General features: G+C 42.7%; 1 protein-coding gene across 4 annotated transcripts in view; it reads left to right on the top strand.

Moving 5' to 3' along the window:
- HPGDS (hematopoietic prostaglandin D synthase) overlaps positions 1-18,867 on the top strand; it is a 31,377-nt gene extending 12,510 nt beyond the window's left edge. For 2 of the 4 annotated variants that reach the window (XM_082281347.1, XM_082281349.1), the window contains exons 2-6: positions 128-268; positions 10,698-10,790; positions 13,363-13,472; positions 17,894-17,992; positions 18,658-18,867. In XM_082281347.1, coding sequence (XP_082137473.1) covers positions 136-268; positions 10,698-10,790; positions 13,363-13,472; positions 17,894-17,992; positions 18,658-18,822 — 600 coding nt within the window. In that variant the 5' untranslated portion in view covers positions 128-135 and the 3' untranslated portion in view covers positions 18,823-18,867. Of the gene's footprint in view, positions 1-124; positions 269-10,697; positions 10,791-13,362; positions 13,473-17,893; positions 17,993-18,657 lie in introns of all 4 variants that reach the window. The other 2 variants (XM_082281348.1, XM_082281350.1) reach the window with 2 other exon arrangements.
- Positions 18,868-19,515: the final 648 nt, after the last annotated feature.

Raw genomic sequence — 19,515 nt, 5'->3', positions numbered from 1 at the left:
TGGCTTGGTGTAATATTTCCTTTGCATTGTACAAGCATGTCTGTCAAAAGCAAGCAAACAGAGTGGTTTTGTAAAAAGGGAGTTGAGTTAACCCTCTCTAAAGCAAGTCTGTCCCCCCTCCCAGCAGGGCCCAGCATGCCGCAGTACAAGCTCACCTACTTCAACCTGCGAGGACGAGCAGAGATCAGCCGCTACCTCTTTGCCTATTCGGGCAAGGAGTATGAAGACCACAGGATAGAAGCTGCAGACTGGCCCAAAATCAAGCCAAGTGAGTAGCACGGGTTCTCATAGCCAAAGGTCCACTAGAAATGCTGTCAAAAAGAAAAGCAATTGAAGAGGTACCTGTATGTTTCGTGAGCAGAAATACATCTAATTTCTGGCTTTAATTAAGGCTATGTGAGTTTTAAGGTGAGACACCCAAAATGTCACTGCTGATGCTCTCACAGGAGACTGGATCCAAACCTTTAGACAATCTGAAATGATTTACCTGCTGTCAGCCAGCTGGCCTTTTACTCCTGATCAATTCAGTACAGCTTTTGTGTACCTAAAAAAAGCCAAAGGAGTGCTGATCTCAGCTTCTCTGGATAATTTGATCTCAAAGACCACACCTCAGCCTTCACCCTGGGTTTAGAAAGCCAAATAGGAAAGAAGTGTCAGGAAGGACACTCCTTGCAACCTGAAAGGTCTTCAGAGAGGAAAAGTGATGAGAAAACAAAAAGTCAGTTAATATAGCAAAGAAAAAACAAAAGTATCAAGAGAGGTACTAGAAAATAATTATTCCTTAGACCAAACCCTTCCAGACCTTCCAGAAGTACCCTGCAGGCTATTGTACCCCATTCATTTCATGTCTTTTCGTTTAAATAACCTCTTTCCAGCTTTTAAAGGTTATTTGTTATTTCTGTTCATTAAATCAGCCTTAGTTCAAATGAAACAGATCTTGAGTTTGAAGACTCAGGGTGTGAAATCAGAGAAATCTATGTCTTCATTTCATGGATTAGGCCTGTATTTGGCTACATGGGTTATGACTTTCACATCCAGAATGAAGAGTAATGCCTTTAGTTTAGGGAAAAGACGCAACAAATGCACAGCGTGATTTCTGTTAATGAAGCAATGTTTCTTGATAAGCTTTCACACCATTTAGTAAGCCCAGCCAGCAAGCTACCAAATTTTTCCAGGGTGCTAATTTTGTAGGTTTGGTCTTTTCTGTTTGCTGTGACTTGAATGATAAACACCCAAAACAGAGCTGTAATCCAAGTGGCCATTGAAGCCTTCAGTGGTGCTCAAGCCTAGAAAACACTGGCAAAAATCCACAGAGAGGAATAAGAAGCAGTGGAACTGGGATGTTTTCAGCTAGGAATGACTGCCTTTGGAAACCTTTTCCGTAGGAGAGTTTAAGCCAGTTGACCACGTGGCACAGTTTATTTCTCTTTCACTGCAATTCTCAGGGAAGCAGGGTAGAAACTAAAGGTGAGATTAAGAATTCAGATGACCTGAGGAAAGCTCTGCATAGGCTTTTCATACTTAATTACACACATATTCACACATATGCACACTCACTTTTGTCCTGAAACAAAGTTGAGCATATAAGCAAACTATATGTTTATGTAGAGTTTTGTATACTGATTTCTAAGTAAGACAAATTAAAAAGACAAAGCATAATTAGTCACTTAAAGGGTGCAGAGGCATTCACATTCTAGGACAAGATGTTCTAACAGCAGATCTATCAGACAAGGTAAAAGCATTGCATCACTCTTTGAATATTGTTGATGATCCCCGTCTCTGAACAGCACAAGAAACAATGCAGGAAAATTCTTCCTATGCTTTTCTTCAGTGCTCACTCCACAAACCTCCCAGTGGAGCTTTATGTATACAGGACTTGCTCACTATAGTGAATGTCCAGCTGCAGCACCATTACCACAAAAACACTGGGAGCAGAGACACCCTAGAAATCTTAAGCTACACAATTTATAACTGTATTGGCTGCATTAATGGATGTTTTTGTTTCCCTTTCTGTGCTCTGAAGAGTTTGCTAGCAGGCTTACCAAGGGTTAATTAACATTTTTCATTTTCTCTGCATAATGGCTTTTCATAGCAGCCTCTGTAACTGATCCCTAGATGAAATTCCACAGCAGATAAGAAGTTTAGTAAAATGTGGGGGCTGCCACTCTAAGATTTGTGAAGTCATCTGTGCAAAATTTATTTTGGCCTAAGAGTTCTTTGAATTTCAGGCATCTGTAGACACCCAGTCAGTCAGTGGATGGGAACTGGAGTGTACCCTGCTAATGGACCAGGAAAACATACACCTACACAGAAACAGTCTGGTGTATATCTGAAAGTGCTGTCACATCTTATGGCAGCAGGCTAAACTTCTGCTTTTCAAATCTCCCTGAAGCCTAGCTCTAGCACCAAAGTAATGGTGCCGTCTGCCACCACGGACATCTGCATTACAGACAACAAAAACAAGAGTAAAGGTTTCTTCCGTGCATAAAAGTGTAATGCTGCTTAAGTAAATTGTCTGGAGATCACCTAGCTGATGACTACCTCCTCCTCCTTTGTGAGGTGTTTCTCATGGTTACTCACAGTATTTCCAGACAAAATGTTCTCCCACAGGCAAATCATTCAGCAAAACACTGAATCAAAGGTAGCAACAGGGCTTTGGAATAAGCAGCCTTAACTGTTCAACAAGACCAATAGCCAGTGCCCCAGTCTGCCCTAGGGCACCTAAACCCTGACTTTGCAGGCTGTGACTCAACACAAGAAACAGTTGTCTCCTGGACAGGGAGTAGGTTTGTACAGGCTTTGTGTGCCTTCACACTACGAGTATTGCATACAGCATTTCTCTTATGGAAAACAAGCCTTACATTCTCTGCAATCCTGAGTTTTCAAAATGTGCCTCAGCTTTTTCCACAGAGACGTGTTTTGAAGATGAAAATGCACCAGGGATCAGGATGCTTGCCTGCAAAGTTAAACTACTGCTGTGTTCAAAAAGTAAATGTGAAATGAGATCCATCCAACCCATTGCATATACAAAGGCATAGTTCACTCTGCTAAGAATTCTTCTGCACCACTCTCATTTTTATCTGTATTCAGATCTTTTATATAAAGCTTTTTTCCCTCTCTTGTTTCTGCTGAACTGGGTCTGCCTTAGAAAGAAGAGAAATAAAAGAATAGACTCCAGTCAGTCTCATCCTGGTGAAAACCAAAGGGTGGTAAGTGTTTAGCAATGATAAAGGATAAAGAATTACAGCTGCATTTGATGTGCCAGTAGTTAAAGTAATAGCAATTTAGTACACAGCTTATTTTGTAGCCCTCAAAAATCACCAAAATTGGTCCAATTAATTGAACTAATTACATAATTATATATTGAGGTGAAATTAAGAAATACCAGACAAATCACTATGCACACTTGCATACACCATATTTGCCTTTACCCACTTGCCTATGAAAGATCTGGAACCAGTTTTGACTGCAGTCTGCAAGCACAATGTGATGTCCCTCTTTTTAAAAACTTCAAGTATGATGAAGCAAGATAAACAAAAAAAAATACTTAGGGAAGAAGCTTGGACAAGAGAACGCTTCATGTTTCTTGAGCTAATAAGGAACAAATTGAATAATTCAAGGTTGTCTAAGAGCACAAGGAGTCAGGTCTCTGAGATCTGAGAGGATAAGTTTGCTTCAATAGTTTTCTCAAAAGTAAAGTAAGATTTTGCAACAAATACCAAGCCAGCCAAATCATCATACCATATAAACCAGGAAATACTGGCATTATTCTGAAGGAAAGACCTAGTTCTGTAAAACTGATGGGAAAAAAGAAAATCTGTGCCTAAAGATCAGTGTGCAGAAAGGCCATTTAGAAAGCAGACTTGCAGCTGCTGCAAGTTTAATTTTTGACCTGAACCAAAGAGTGCGGTGGGGTTTGTTGTTTGTTTTGGCATTTTTCATGTGGCTGCCACCAATAAGCTGCAATCCTAATGTATCTTCAGGCAAATAAATAAATCCTCCCTCCTGGAAATACCATCCCACTTGATTTTGTTTACACCTAATGGTGCTGTTGTTGTGTATGCAAGGAAAGCCTTTTATAAAATAAGAACTTCTGTTATTTGGATTATACATGCTGAAATTAAAATTTCTATAACTCAGCATTTCTTTTTTTCCCTTCTGACACTAATCAGATCATCTCTGGCAAATTTTCCAGTTGGTGATTTTGGGCAAGGACTGCAGTTTATAATAAAAACAGGTTTAAGGAAGCCAGTGTATAAGCATTGTCCTGCTTTAGCACATAATTTTAAAAATCAGACAAATATTAAGCAGCAGCTTTCCATAACTCTTCACTCTGTATAAGTGAATAATTATTTTAACAAGTAAACAAACTCATTCTTTACAATTCCTTTTGAACAGACTGACTTGCCCATGCCCCCCTTTAAAGGGTAATCAATTCAAGATCTACAATAAGCTCATACAAGATCTCTATTTCCACACAATGGGCTCCTCACACAAAGCATCATTGCACTGACATAAGTCATGATGCAGCAGAAAATCCCCTGTAATTGTGCACTAAGTTACCATCACCTTAGATATTAGGCTGGCAGGCAGCAAGAGCTTTTGATCTGTGTCTCCTTCAAGCAACTTGAAGCCAAGACAATAACACAGACTTTATCATCATAGCAAAGGAGGCTTCTGCTGTACTGGTGGCTGTAAACATCCCATGAACTGTTGAGGATGTGCAGAATGGTGCTTGAAAGGTGCTTAGGAAACCTGATGGACTAATGGTGCTGAAAACACTCCCAAGATAACAGGTGTTTCTCAAGATTTACCTGACAACAGACAAAAATTCCTCAGGGGAGCAGTTGCCCTGCTTCCTGAGTGACTTTCTGCTATGTAGCTCTAGCTAAAGTGTGTACATAGCTATCTCTGGGTAAAAAGTAGGGCTTAGCAAGAACTTCCAAGGAGAATATGAGTTGTAATAGCACTGAACCTGGGCTGAGATTACATCAGAGCATCCTCCTCATTATCCTTTTCTAAAAGATTCAGATTCCAAGTACCTCCAGCTCTGGGCCTACCATTTTCCAAGTGCCTTGATCCTCTGTCATTGTAAAAAAAACCCAAACATATTTCATATATTTCTTATTAGAAGATGCAAAGTATCTCAATACATTTGTTTCTCACGATCCAATTTAAATATGAATGGATAGGAAAAGCAGTTATAGTCAGTTTTCAAGGCAAAGGCAAGGCAAACTTATTTTGACACAGATGTTGTAGTAAGAAATATGACTGTGCCATTTATTTTCCCCTATATTTGACTAATCCAGCTGCCTTATTATAGAGCCAATCTAAGCTTGATTACCAAACAATTAATTATTCAGCTTTTGAGCAATAATCAAGTGCTTAAGTACAGGCTGCATTGCATCAACACCATGGACAATTACAACATGGGCAGGATGAGTCATGGGCAGGTCAGCACGGGGGAAATGGGGGAACATTTTGGAGGGACAGAACAGAAATGAGCAGAAGAAGAATAATGAAGAAGTTGAGTGAAAATGGAAGAAAGAGGCAAGGGAAGGAGAACGTTAAGAGCGGTATCTGCACAGGGGAGAAGAGAGGTGAGAAGCACAGCACAGCACCAGCAGCTGACCAGCCTGGATTCAAGGCTTGGACAAAACTGTGCTCAGCTCTGTTGTGTTTCCCCTCCCTGTCCCTGACAGAGGAACAGTCCCACAGGAGCACCATCCACTGGGTTGTGGCCAGGAGGACGAGTGAGGAGCTTGTGTTCAGGGGGAAGGCCTGAACACCAGTGAGAATCTACAGGCATGGCAGGACCCCAGCAGTTGTCACAGCCCTTTGGGACTTGCTGGGGTGGAAATAAATTAGAGGGATGTCCTTGCTTTTAACACACATCAGGCCTCATCTCCCCTACTCAGCACCCAGCAGAGACCTTTATAAACACCACAGTTCTAGTCACAAAAGCCAACCAAAACTGAAGTAGTATGAAAAGGACTTAATCCAATTCCTAAACACTGCACAGATACTTTAGTGAGATCTTCCTAAAATGAGAAGAGAGGCTGCAGATCAGTCTGATGACTTGTCCTCTGTCAAGGTTTTCTTCATGGCAGGTGTGGTCTGTGCAGATTTCATTCCAGCATGAGATGCAAAAAAACCAATAAATAACCAACATAATATGAAAAGCAAGAATTTGCTGATAAAAGTTCAACTTAAAGAAGACTATGGGTTTAGTTATTCAAAAAAGAGGCTTTTTAAAAACCCTGTTTCTTTTTCCAGTCAGTTTTCAATCTAAATTTGGAAACCAACAAACACGTTCACAGTGCTTTGTAGTTCAGATGAGCAGCAAAGCAAGCGGGAGCTAAATGGGAAAGGTCATATTTTGTGCATGTCTGAGAAATTACACTGTTTGCATGACGACAGCAATAGATTTTTCTGCTTTTCCTTCTCAAAATTTATTTTGAGTGGGAGTTGGAAACACTGTAAGACAACATTGTTTTGAAAAACATGGAAAGGACATCATATGGATACACAAGGGTTTAAACTGGCGTAAGTACCAAGCAGCCCCCAAAAGGATCAGGGTTAGAGAAAAACCAGCAAAGTGACACTCACATCCTTCCAGCCTGCACTACTTTGGCATTACTGCTCAGCTGTAATTGCTCCCCAGTGGACGGTGTTTGTGCTTTGCCCCCATGACCTTGATTCTACCCAAAGAATAATCTCTCACACGCCAGCTTTTCACTTGCTTATCTGAAGCAGGAGCCTGGCAAAAACTGACTTAACTGCTCTGCTTATCTGGAGTCACACAAACCATGCTTTTCATCAAAACTGAGAAAACTTCAAGTTTAGTACCATGCTTATACAACGGGGCATTTGGGCATCTCCTCAACCATGTCAATGAGCAGAGTTGGGCCAGGAGGTCAAAGCAATCCACAGAAGCCCATATCCATGAGCCTAAGGGTAGCACTACTTAAATCCATGTGCAGGCAGGTTTCTGTTGTAGCATGGAGCCCCTGAGGATATGGCCTGGATGTGGTTTTTGCAAGAGGCAAAGTTTCTAGTGGCCACATCAAAGTCACTTGTCAAACCCCAACCTTACCTCCAACAACCATCCAGTGTGAAGGCTCCTTACACCCTCCCTTGGGATGAGGTGTGTGACACAAATCTACCCCCCTCTTCCCCAGCTGGAAAAAGAAGATTCCAATTTTCAGAGAAAATGCATTCTTCCCCGTAACAGCCAAAGTAAGATATACAAAAAATCTCCTGGGAAAATTGTTATTTTAAGTTAAAAATGCTAAAAGATACTTTACAACAGGTTCCTAAAAATTTTGGCCATTACATGAATTTTAGATGATAACATTTCAAAGGAAAAGAGTCTTTTTCCCTAAATTTTTCCAGATTGAAAACACAACTTTATAAGCCATTATACCTTGTCCTTAAATATGAAGGAAATGCACTAGAAATATTTTCTGCCCCTTGACTAGTCTTTGTTATTTTCTTCAGCTGTAAAGCAGCCTGAATAACTGCTGTGCTTTCTGGTGTTCAAGCATTGCATGCCCTGCATCTAAGAAGAAACAGCAGTTTTTTAAAATTATCTGCACAGCACATGTGTACTTTCTTCAAACCTCTTAGAATTGCACTCATTTACAGCTTACTAACTCAATAATCAACAAAACCAGTGTATAATTGGATACATGCACTCTATCAGCTGGGAAAAAAAAAAAAATCTATGTTTACATAAAATCCCTTTTTTTTCCCTCTTCTTGATAAGAAAAAATTAAATAGCATTTGGAACACAGAAGAAAGGAAGGAACATCTATCATTTACCATCTTTTATCCTTTATAGAGTCCATTGTTCAGTAATGATAGCAACAGATTTACTGCCTCCTAACTAACAAAGCCCAAGTCTCATTATAAATCAAAGCATAAATACTTTTGGACATTATGGGACACATACAATGAAGTCTGCTCTCATTTATTAATTTCATAATTGTATTAGGAATCATGCAATTGTATGTACACAAAACAAAGCTGCTGTTGTAGATTTCCAATTGCAAACTCTGTTTCTCTTTCAGAGAAGAATAAGCAGGTCTTAAAGAAAGTAGCTCAGCACTGAGGAGGAAGACCTTCGTAGACATTACTCATGTTTCCAAGGAACGAATAGCAATTCCCTTAAATTTAGAAACAACCAGATTCCTTAGAAACAGAGCATGAGAGATGACTACCACTCTGCCAGTCAGCTGACTTTGACACTGTAAACCATGTTCTTCAGCTGTTCAGAAAGATGCTTCCCTCCTTTAGTTGTAATCAAGGATTTCTTAACAACCAACCAACCAACCCCCCAAAAATGTCCATAGAAACAAACTGGATTTAATTTTTCTCGTAGTGACCCACGAAGTGAAACATCAGTCAAAGGTGGGATTTATAGACTTCTTCCACTGTATGTAAACACAGCAGCAGAACTCTCTGTTGGTTTCTGGATGAAGCAATCCCGGTTTCACAGTTTCCCAACCTGAGCAGTGAGTGACAGTGTGTTTTGACAGCTATTGCCACAGACTGGCTTAGTCATATTGACCCTGCCAGAACTGCATCACCCCATAGCATTCCTACCGGGGCCTCCAAAAGAGGCTGCTTAACTCCTTCATGGGGGGAGCTATTATCCCTGCTCTGGCTGCACTTTTGCTGTCCCCTGTTGTCAGGCATTGTTGTAGATCCCTGTGTGGTCTGGGAGGATCTGGAGCAGGCTGCAGGCTGACCACACTGGCACATCCAGCAGTCACACCTGCTCTCATCTCCTCTACTTGTGTTGGCCTGGAAGATGTGCTTTACATAAGCAAACACTGTTAACATCTCTGCTGCTTTGGAGCAGTGATGCTCAGGGCACTCTGCACCACCAACCCACAGCACAGAACCAAGGCTCTTCTCATTTTCATAGCCAGAGAGCTTTTCTGTTAAACATTCAGGGATACAACTTGTCATCTCTCAATGATTCTCAACAAAACAAAACATGGACTTGCCGTGACCTTGCTGCTGTCTGGATTATAAACATTTGAAGTCTTCTGCACAAGAAGCAATCAAGAAGTCTATTATTGCTTCAATAACAACCAGCAGAGCCTGCTTTCTCCCTGGGGTACAGCAGCTAATGCTCATTGAACTCTCTTGCTTCTGCTAGTCATCAGCATCCAAATTTACACTGACTTCACACACTTCCCAGTGTGCTGAACTTAAGGAAAAAAAAAAGGTATCATGAGTGCTGTGTTCAGATACAGGAAAAAAAAAACAAAGAAAAAAGGCACAGAGGAGTCCTGGATGTTTTGTGCAACTGCAGAATTCATGTTGCAGATCAAGATTTAACATCTAAGATCCCGTACTTAATGTGATTCACACACTGCATGCTAAACCACAGAGGAACTGGCAGTGCTCATCATTTATGAAGTTGCCTTGCTAAACAGTTATAAATGCTTAAGGTTTCATTATTTTCCCCTTTCTGCTAAGAACTACAAATCCTCATGGACCAGAGGTGTCATTCCAGCTGCCCTGTAAAGACAGTTCTCCTGGGTTTGAAAGCACCTTGCATGCTTCCAATGGCTAATGTTCTCACTTTTCCACTATCACCTTTTTACATCACAAGATAGTCTTAAAATGGATATAAATGTTAACTAGATAAAGTGTAATGCAGATGAAAATCGGGTACAAAGCATTCAGCTATGATCAGCACTTGCAGTCACGTACTTGGAGATAGCATCCTTGGAAATGCAGACATTTACAGTTCCCTCAGTGAACAGCACCAGGTTCCCACAAGCAGATTCTCACTGCCCTAAACACGACAGTTTTGCCCAGATTAAGCTTTGCTCCAAGGTTCCAGTTCCATTTTATATCATGCCAGCAGCTTCTCTGAAACACAGCAAAACAGCAGTCCAAGTTTCCACGTAACTACGAAATTAATAACAGAAAAATAAGATTGATTTCTTATCTCACACTCCCTTGCAGATATCCATGACACCTGCTTAGTTTTTCTTTCCCTATACTTGAAGTCTGGAGGCTTCTTCCCCATAACTGACTGAATTTTTTGAATGCAAGCCACATCAGCTAAATTTGGGTATCTTTTTAGCATTTGTAGTTCAGTATGAAAGATATATTTGTCTCAGTGATGACTGCCAAGTGAAATACCCTGTCATGATGTAAGTTCTGAAATGTAGATGCTTCTCTGAATCACTGCTTCTGAGTTTAAAACAACCGTAAATTTAGAACATCTTGCAGTCTTTGCCCAATCCGTAGCTTCATGCCCCAGTCGGATCCTGCACTACAAAATCTTCAGTAGTACTCTACTTAACCTTGGCAGTCACTTTCCTGGGGAGGAAAAAGCAGGAGAGAGAAGGAAAGACTAATATTCTGTGAAAAGTTTCCTTATATAAAGAACTCTGGATGTATAGGAGCACATTTGGCCTCTGCAGCACAAAGCTAGGAAATAGGAAATGCAACACTTGGTTTCTATGCTATAGTTGCCTTCATGCAGTGCAATCTGATTACATCCTTAGCCCTTTTATTTTTATTCCATTCATTTCTCCACAGAAAGAGTGTGAAACTGTTAAGTGCTGTAACAATGCATACCCTCTGAGTGGTAAAACTACAGCTGTCACAGACTGCCACTGTTAATGACTATGATTTAACTTTTGGTTGTTTTTTCTTTGTCCTCCAAGCTATCCCATTTGGCAAACTCCCTATTCTGGAAGTAGATGGAGTTATCATTCACCAGAGCCTGGCAATAGCAAGATACCTTGCTAGAGAATCAGGTAATGTATCTTTGACTATTTTCTTTCTCTCTTTTGAACTCACATTTAATGCTCAGGTAAAAATACATCCACAGTAAAAATAGAAACAAACCAACAGCTTGGCAAGTGTGGGATATGCCCAGCCACTGCCCTGGAGGGATGTCTGCTGAGATAAAGGATTTCACAATCGCCCAGCAGGACTCCCTAGAAAGGAAAGGACTTTTGAGTCATGGTGAGGGAAAGTAGACCCACAATCCTTTGGGAGACCCTATGCAGATCATTCTGTAACCCACTGGTCTATCCCAGACCCTCTGTAATCCATTGGTCCCCTTGCTGATCCCCTGTATCCCTATAAAAGACCAGTTCGCCTCTGTAGGGGGAGAGCTCGTCCCTGGCTCCCCCCTTCGCCGGAGGGAACCCCCAATAAAGCTCCCTTCGTGCGGAACCAGCCACACGGGTCTGCTCGTCTCTCTCTCTGGTCTGGTTTGGCCTTAGAGGCAGCCCTGCAGAGCTGAGCTGAAATCACGAGCTGATAATCACTAAAGAGCTGATAGCTTCTGCAAGGGCTCCTCTGCCAGCAGCTGAGAGGAAGATACCAGACTTCGGGCAGGCGATTCCTTTCGGGACCATCTCCCCGGACCGGTCATCTCTTCCTGGGTCGCAGCCACGGACCCCACCACCAGCTGTAATAGGCAAGCCTAACCATGCAGAAGTCAACACCAGCATGGCAAAAATGGAACCAGTGCCTGGGGTTTGGGCTGACTTCTCCAGCCAGTACACTTTATTCACCTGTCTCTGCATGACAGAAAGCACATACCTGTGGTTTCCCTAAGGCTGCCAGGGCAGTTTCCCCTAAAGCTAAACCTTGAGCTGCTGGGGTAACCAGAGAGATGACCAGGAGGAGGAGGTTTTGGAAGCATTAGAGATTATCACAGCAGGCAGAGAACTCTGAAGCAGATTTAGGCAACAATTCTGGGCTGGCAGAGAGATTAGAGGAGATGGTGACATCACTTGCATCTTCAAATACTTATACGCTGTAGAAGTACACAACCAGTTAGATAAAATGATATAAGACTTAGCAATGCAAGTAATCAAAGAGAGTGGCCAGGCTTTGCTTTAGGTCAAAAAGCTTTCATTCAACACCATCTGCAAAATTGGTCTGGCTGAAGGCAGATGTGTCCATGGCATGCCAAACATCAGCAAATTGAAGAGGGGGGCTGGGAAGCAAGTACTATCCTACTTTTTTACACTGTGAGCAAATGGATGTAGCCTGCCTTTCAGAATATCTCCCATTTTCTAACTGAGGAAAGAAGCAGAAGTTCACAGCATTATTCTTCAAGGCACTAGCACAGCGTATTTTCAAGCATGTCTGCAATACTCTGTTCCTGCCCATTTCCTCCAGCTTTGATACAATTTACTCCTTGCAAGAGAGGAGAATGAGGAAAGCCCACCTGGTGATGAAAAACAGCAGGAAAGCCTGCCTTCCACACAAGATTCCTCCCTCCCTGGCTCCTGTTGGGAGGCTGACCTGGAGCCATGCTCCTTTTGCAGTCTGAAGTTCGGACTTGTTTCAATTGATTTGCACCAGTGACAAAGGCTTGGGATCTGGAGCACAGTCAGACCATGCTGTGCTCTTTCCAGCATTACTCATGCTGTCAGCTACAGCAGGAAAAAGAGCACACATGGAAGGAAAAAAATATCTTTTCAAGTTCATTGTGAAAACTTGCTAGTTCTGCCACTAAGTCAGCAAACATGTCACTAATCCTTTAAAATTAAGTAATGGCATTTTTAGGTGCCCAACACCAACAACTTTTAGCTGAAGGATCACAGAACTTGAGGCCCAGTAGGAGAGGCACAACCTTCACCTTCAAAAACACAAAGTTTCAGTAAGGGAGATGACCTGGCAGAGGTAGGGCATGAAGTTTGTGATCCAAACCTGCACAAAGGTGAAACATAAACACAAGTCTGTGAAGTGAAAGTGAGGGAGAAAAAGTAGAACCATTAAGGGAACTGCAGGAAAGCCAAAGAACTACAGGGGAGAAAAGCAGATTTGTAAACAAGACAAAGTTTGGCTGATGTCCCTGATTACAATGAAGGAATAAAAAGTAAGTGGAAGGTGGTGAAAATGTTCTGAATGGGGCTGAATGAGGACGGTATAGGGAAAAAGAAGCAGACTTTCACAGGTGCACTTTTGGAGAACTTATTGACCAAAATGTAAAGACCATGAGATGGAGAAGGACATTGAAAACTGGGATGGGGAAAGATTAAAGGAAAGGAATTTGTGCTGACCCTCTCTGAATGTGCCAGGACGGTGGAAAGCAGAGAGGGTAAAGAAACAATGTTCAGGCTGTGGGCTCAGGTACTGGATAGAACAACTCACTGCTTTGGATGGCTGTAAGAGGCCAGAGAAGGAAAAAAGCAAAGGTAGATGAGATGGCACCTGGATGCAAGGAGTCAAATCCATGTTGTTAGCATCAAAAAGACCTGGAGAATATTTATTTTTATGGAAATGTTCCCAGAGTTTACCTTTGGGGCATCAAAAACTGCTGCTGACACTGTCTCTAACCTCCCTTCACATGCTTGCTTCCCACAGGTCTGGCAGGCCGGACACCTGTGGAACAGGCTTTAGCTGATGCCATTGTGGACACCATCGATGATTTCATGACGCTGTTCCCTTGGGCAGAGAAAAACCAGGACGTGAGAGTAAGACAATCACTAATTTAAACAAAGACAGCAAGTAAGCCATGACCCTGTATCTGAGCATCTCCTCTTGAGACACTGACGGGTGTCAGCCACTGGGTCCATCAGCAAAGCTGGGCCCGTGGAGCTCTGTGGTTCTTCCTTGAGGCTGGTCCCACCTCGTCCTTCACCAGGTTGTTTTCACCCTTGGTGGAAACTCTGAGTCCATCATGAGCTGCCCCTCACTAGTGCAGCTTGAACCAAGGATGTGCCTACACCAAACTGCTCTTCAAAAGGGCAAAGATGAGACACTTCCACCCCAGCTGGCATTGTGGAATTCCTCTCTCTTGTCACAAGGAGCCTGTGCTCAAATCTTTCTGCCAACTCAATAAGATAAATAGCCCCATCCCATCCTTTAGTGCTTCCGCATTTTGATTTCCTCTAGGTGTTCAATAAGTATCAGTCTTTAATAACATCAGCTACCACGGACAACTGCTTGTCAGTCAGCAGAGCAGTGTAGGACAGTGGGCACTGCTAAACAGGGCAGGTAGCACAGCACTCACTGTGCTCTTCAGATGTCACAGCCCACCTTGGTCCTCTGCAGTGCTTCTGACAGCAGGCTATGGTGCCATGGCTACTTTAACACACCATCACAGGCTTGTCCTACAGCATTTGGGGTTTCTTTTGGCATCAGTGCCTCTCACCAGAATCCCAAAAGCAAGCACACAGATAAGTTGCTGGGGGAAGAAGGCGGTGGGTAAGTTCACTCCAGCGTTACAATGGCTCTGCACAGCTCTGACCTGAGCAGATAACCACACCCTCTTAGGGAAGTGGAGGTCTAACAACAGGTCTCACCGTAAACTGCCAGTGCAGCCACCTTCCATTTATTCAAAGGTAGCATTTCTGATCATTTAGTGTATCTTATTGCAGAGACCACAGAGTAAAAAATGGTGCCCCAAGCCATTAATAATAAAGAAACAATACAAAACTGCTCTGAAATCTTGCAGGGGGAAATCTGAAAGCATATTTGGAGCTTTAGTACTTAAAAGTGTGAATTACTTACATTTCCTAGTGATTTCCTAAAGTTTCCTCGTTTGGGGAGGGTAAGTGACTCACGAGTTTTAATCATTTCAGAAGAGCCACACTCCTGCTGATGTGCTGGTGCAGAGGCAGCACTGCTGCTCGCCCATGGGGAAGCTCCTGCTGTAACTCCTGCGGGTGTCCCAGCTCGTACTCAAGCACTTCTCCAAAAAAGGACCCAGATCGTGTCACCAATGATTAATTTAAACGGGAAGAACTGGTAGCCAACTCCTGTGTGCCCATCTGCACGTATGCATGCAAGGTTATGTGCTGGGGCCAAGTAAGATCGGGAATTTCACATTCCCAGACTCTCCCAACGCTGTCCTCCCTCTCTCCTCCCGGGTCCGCTGCCACCACCTTGTGGTCGAAGTGGCATCTCATGGTCTCACCAGGCCAGGTTTAAGTCAGTTACACACACTGAAGTCAGAACACCTCCCCAGGCCTGACCAGTGCTCACAGGAACACACACCCCGGAGATGGTGAGAGGAAATGTTATGCCGTCTAACCAGTAGCAATGAGAAATCAACGAAAAGTAGGGGAGCAGAGCTGGAAGATGCCTATGGAAGCTCCCTCCGTGCCAGGCACAGACTCTCCCTTCACCCCACATTCCCTAAAACACAGCTGGCATTGCAAGAGCTTTGCGCTCACCACAGCAGAGCTCCAGGGCTGAGATGAGCAGGTTCTGCCACTCCAGAAGAGTGTTCCCATCAGCTTCTCAGTTTGGCTGTGCACTTCTGTAGTTGGGGAAGGTTGCTACCATCATGACCACACAATAGTTTGGGGTTTTCTTTGCAGGGTGAAACAGTGGGGAGGGGATCACTTACCTTAAAGAAAGGAAATACTACAACCCAGGACACAGATACCAGATTTCTGGACTGCAAACTCCTGGCTGATATTTGCAGTCACCTCATCCAGTTACTAAGCTCTTAACAAAGAAGAAAATTATGTCAAATCTTCAATCATGTCCATAGAAACACTGGTTTGATTTCAGCCTGCATTTAGGTTTCTGACTCTTCCAATTTATTTTTTCATTAACCTCAATTAAAGCTGTAGAAATAATTCCATTCCTGTACACCAGTGCTTATTTACCCAAGCCTATCTTCCTCCAAAATTAGGCCAAGCACAGTAACTGCACAAATTGTGCCACATGAGTTGACCAGATGGTTCCAGCAGTCTGCAGTCTTAATTGTTTCCATGCAGGTGAGAGGAGAAAACCAGAAGCAGTTTTCCACTCCGAAGAAAACAGCTTAGCCCTTTTAAAAAGCAGCTTAAATACTTTCTGCTATGGGGAACAGCTGGTAGAGAACCACAACCATCCATAACCTCATGCTTCAGCCATTAACACACAAATACTAAGGCCCGAGCCTTTTGATCATCCTTTAAAAACACATTTCAGTCGCCTCAAATCTTATTGCTGTGGAGACAAAAAAAAAGCAAAATAACATGAACATTAAAGTTGAGAGATAAACCAACCCCAGAAAAAGTTCAAAACCCATGTTCCACATCTCACATGAGAAGGGCTGATAAGCAAAGATAACTGTCCACCATCTTACTGACAGCATGGAAATGCTGAGCACAAGGGATTCTGGAAACATGAGACCACACACTAGAAAAGGTGACATTCAAAAGGGTCCCCCCAAAATAACTACTAGACATTAGGAGTATATTTTATAGCTGGATTCTTCCTGAATCTGTGGCAGAGCTCCTGGCTCCACATGGCTGGGTGGCTGTCAGCACAGAAAAAGGAGCAGCATCACCACAGACATCACGTCAGCCTCGAGGAGCACTCCAGTGTTCATTAAGGGAGCAGTTGGCTTTAAGTCACAGCTCAGCAGGCCATGAATGCCATGTTTTGGTATCTAACATTAATCTTTTTCATATTTCAGCTTTCTTTTTCATTGTAGCCAGTTTGGTTTGTAACCGGGCAGAAACACCAATTTAGCGTAGTGGTTTGGTCCAAAATACTCATTACTGTTTATCTGCTGTGAGATAAGAATTAGGAGAAATGCAAAGCAGGTACCAAACTTGAAAGAATATAAAGAAGTTTATTAACAGACCTAAAAGAAGGAAAAAGAAAAAAATAAAATCATACCACACCTTCAGAACTCTTCTCCTGCCCCCACCTTTCTCCCTTCTCCCACTGACAATGTAAAAAGACAACGCTTGAGATGTTCTGTCTGTTTACCACTTTTATAATAACCTTGTTCAGTCCATTTAGAAAGAGAAGCCTCTTCTTGCCCATGCTATGAAAACATTATCACAACGAGCCAGCCGCCCGGGTTGGTTCTCTGCTCGCATGTGAGTCCCTTCCCCAACTTGCAGCTTTTCCCACAACTGCTTTCGAGGGTCCACTCTTGAATTACTGGGGTACAAATTTAAGGTTGAGCCGTTCAGGAACAAAAGTTCTCTTCACCCATCTCTGGGAGCATTCCATCTCTAAGAACAGAGGCCCTTCTCCTTCCTTCCCTGGGAGCAAAGGATCCTCCTCATCTTCATCGTTAGGACTATCTCTGGGAGCATCTCTAGGAACTGAGGTTTTCTCCTTTCCCATTTGGAGCAAAAGTCCTCATCGCTTCCATCTCTCTCTGTCCAAACTTCTCATGAAATTACAGCTGTGTCAGCATCTGCCTATCTCAGCGCAGGTGCTTTTGCTTACGAGTACAAGTTGAACACTCCACCCCCCATGCCTTCATGAAATTACAGCAGGATACTCTGATATATCATAGCTTCACAACAGAATTTCAGCTTTAAGCATCTCCTCTTTCTCTTCCCTCAGGTTTTCAGCTCTTCACAGCACTAAAAGGGTTAATCTCAGCTCAGCCTTGCAGCTGGAATATCGTTGGTTACATGACCTCTGCCAGACAGCAGGGCAGCTTCAGCTGAAATCTTGGCCTTGGCACTGGAAGAGGGCATGGGGAGCCGAGCCGCTCCGGCTGCCCACGGCAAGGCAGTGGGGGGGGTTCCATGGCTGGAACAGGTCCATGGCTCCAGGATGGCCGTGGCCCAGCCCAGCCTGGCCCAAGCAGGGCCTGGCTGGGCCCGCTGGCCCCCACACGGGGCCCGCAGCCACCTGTGCCAGCGCCGGAAACGAGAGAGAGCTTGGGGGGGAGTTTGTCTGTTCTTAAATGTGGATCACAGAGGTGTTCACAACTTTAAGTGGCTTAGAGAATTGTCCATATTCAAACTGGCCAGCTGATAGGTTCTGTCAGGTCATAGAGGAGCTGTAAGCACCCCTTAGCAAGGACATCCCTTCCGAGACTATGCTTGCTAACCCATGACATTCTTAAATGAGAAAACCCCAAAAATTCAATTTTGCCAACTGCTTACACATTGGTGAGAATTTCTGTGTTTGTTTCTTCCCCCAGAAAAAAGCATTTGATGATATTCTCACCAACAAAGCACCTGAGCTACTGAAAGATTTGGATGCCTTCTTAGGGGATAAAAAGTGGCTGGTAGGGAATTCTGTAAGTATAATTCTTGTTTCTCCCATTCCAATCAGGTTGCCAGAAAAATAAAGTAATTGACTATTGGTGAATTTCTGGGTTTCATGTCAGGCCATGAAGCAACTCTCCCCCCACATTTAACTCTTTTGTTCTTACCAATACACAATTGGTCACTCAACTGCAAAGTGGAAATTGTTTTCCACAATATTAGAAGTGAGGCAAACCAGGACTAGGATCTGCATTTTCTAAAGCAGTTCAAAAGTATGTTGACGCAAAACATTTTAAATGCCTTTGAACTTGTGAACACAAATTCATGACTACACAGAACTCTGCTTATCATCACTGACTTATAAGGCAACATGAAAAAAACTTCTATAAAAACATAGTACCCTTTTTTACCCCAAACTGTTTTAAGCACTTTTCTGCAGCACAGTTTCAGCAGTAAAGACTACTATTGTAATACAATTAATATTTGTACCAAGGGCTTTATTTTAACCAATATTTACTGAAGTCAGGCCTTGCATTGCAACCTAACAACTAGCCCTGTAGTAACAGGCTTAAAAAAAATACCCAAGATGACAAGTTAAACAAAACAGATAAATTCACAGTTTTTTAGAGAATATTAGTAGTCCTGGCTTTTGAGATTACCAACTAAAATTTACTGCTTTTTCTCCTATTTCCATTAGGTAACATGGGCTGATTTCTACTGGGATGTGTGCAGTACGACACTTCTGTCCTGTAAACCTGACCTGGCAGACAAATACCCCAGGCTTTTGGCTCTCAGGGAGAGAGTGCAAGCACTTCCGGCTATTGCAGCCTGGATCCAGAAAAGGCCAAAGAGTGTAATGTAGACCAGCTGTTCAGAAAAACAAATGCATGTTCAGTTTTCAATATGACAAATATCCTAAGTTATTAACTTCAGAATCATTTATATTAATTTCAGATGGCTATGCTGTATCAAATCAAAATCCACCACTTGTATCCACTTGCAAGAGAATCTAAAATACTGATTTAGTTGAGTAATAAATATTGATTCACTGAAGTGTGGTTTCAATCACATTCCCCCTCTACTAACACAATGATTGATCAAACCAGTTAATATTTTGTGCACTCTCAAAGGGAGAAAAGGTGAACAAATCTTCCTGAAGAGGTGCAATCTCAACATTTTGCCTATTTCAGTCTTTCAATCTGGAGGAAAGCAAGTTAAATAGAGAGGGCAAGCGTGTGGGACACTAAGCAAAAAAAATAAAGAAAAAAAAAATGACCCACTTAGTCAATAAAATTCAAGGGCCTGAAAAAAGTGCTTGAGAAGCTTGAGGTTGATGCTGTGCCCCTGAAAGAAACCCAAACAGAAACTTCCAGAACAACCCAAAAAGCAGTTGCACAAAGCTGGTGCCCACACCAGCACCAGTTCTCCATAAATGCACCAGCTGCAAAAACATTCAACAGCTCAGTATCTCTGCCAGTAAGCAGGAGACACAAACTGGGGGCTGGTGGTGGCAACCAGGTTCAGGACAAATGAAGGGTTTGTTCTTCCAGGACCA

This window comes from Coloeus monedula, assembly GCF_965178545.1.
Source record: "Coloeus monedula genome assembly, chromosome: 5".
In the NCBI taxonomy this organism is placed as follows: domain Eukaryota; kingdom Metazoa; phylum Chordata; class Aves; order Passeriformes; family Corvidae; genus Coloeus; species Coloeus monedula.
This window is presented reverse-complemented; position numbering and strand designations above follow the sequence as displayed.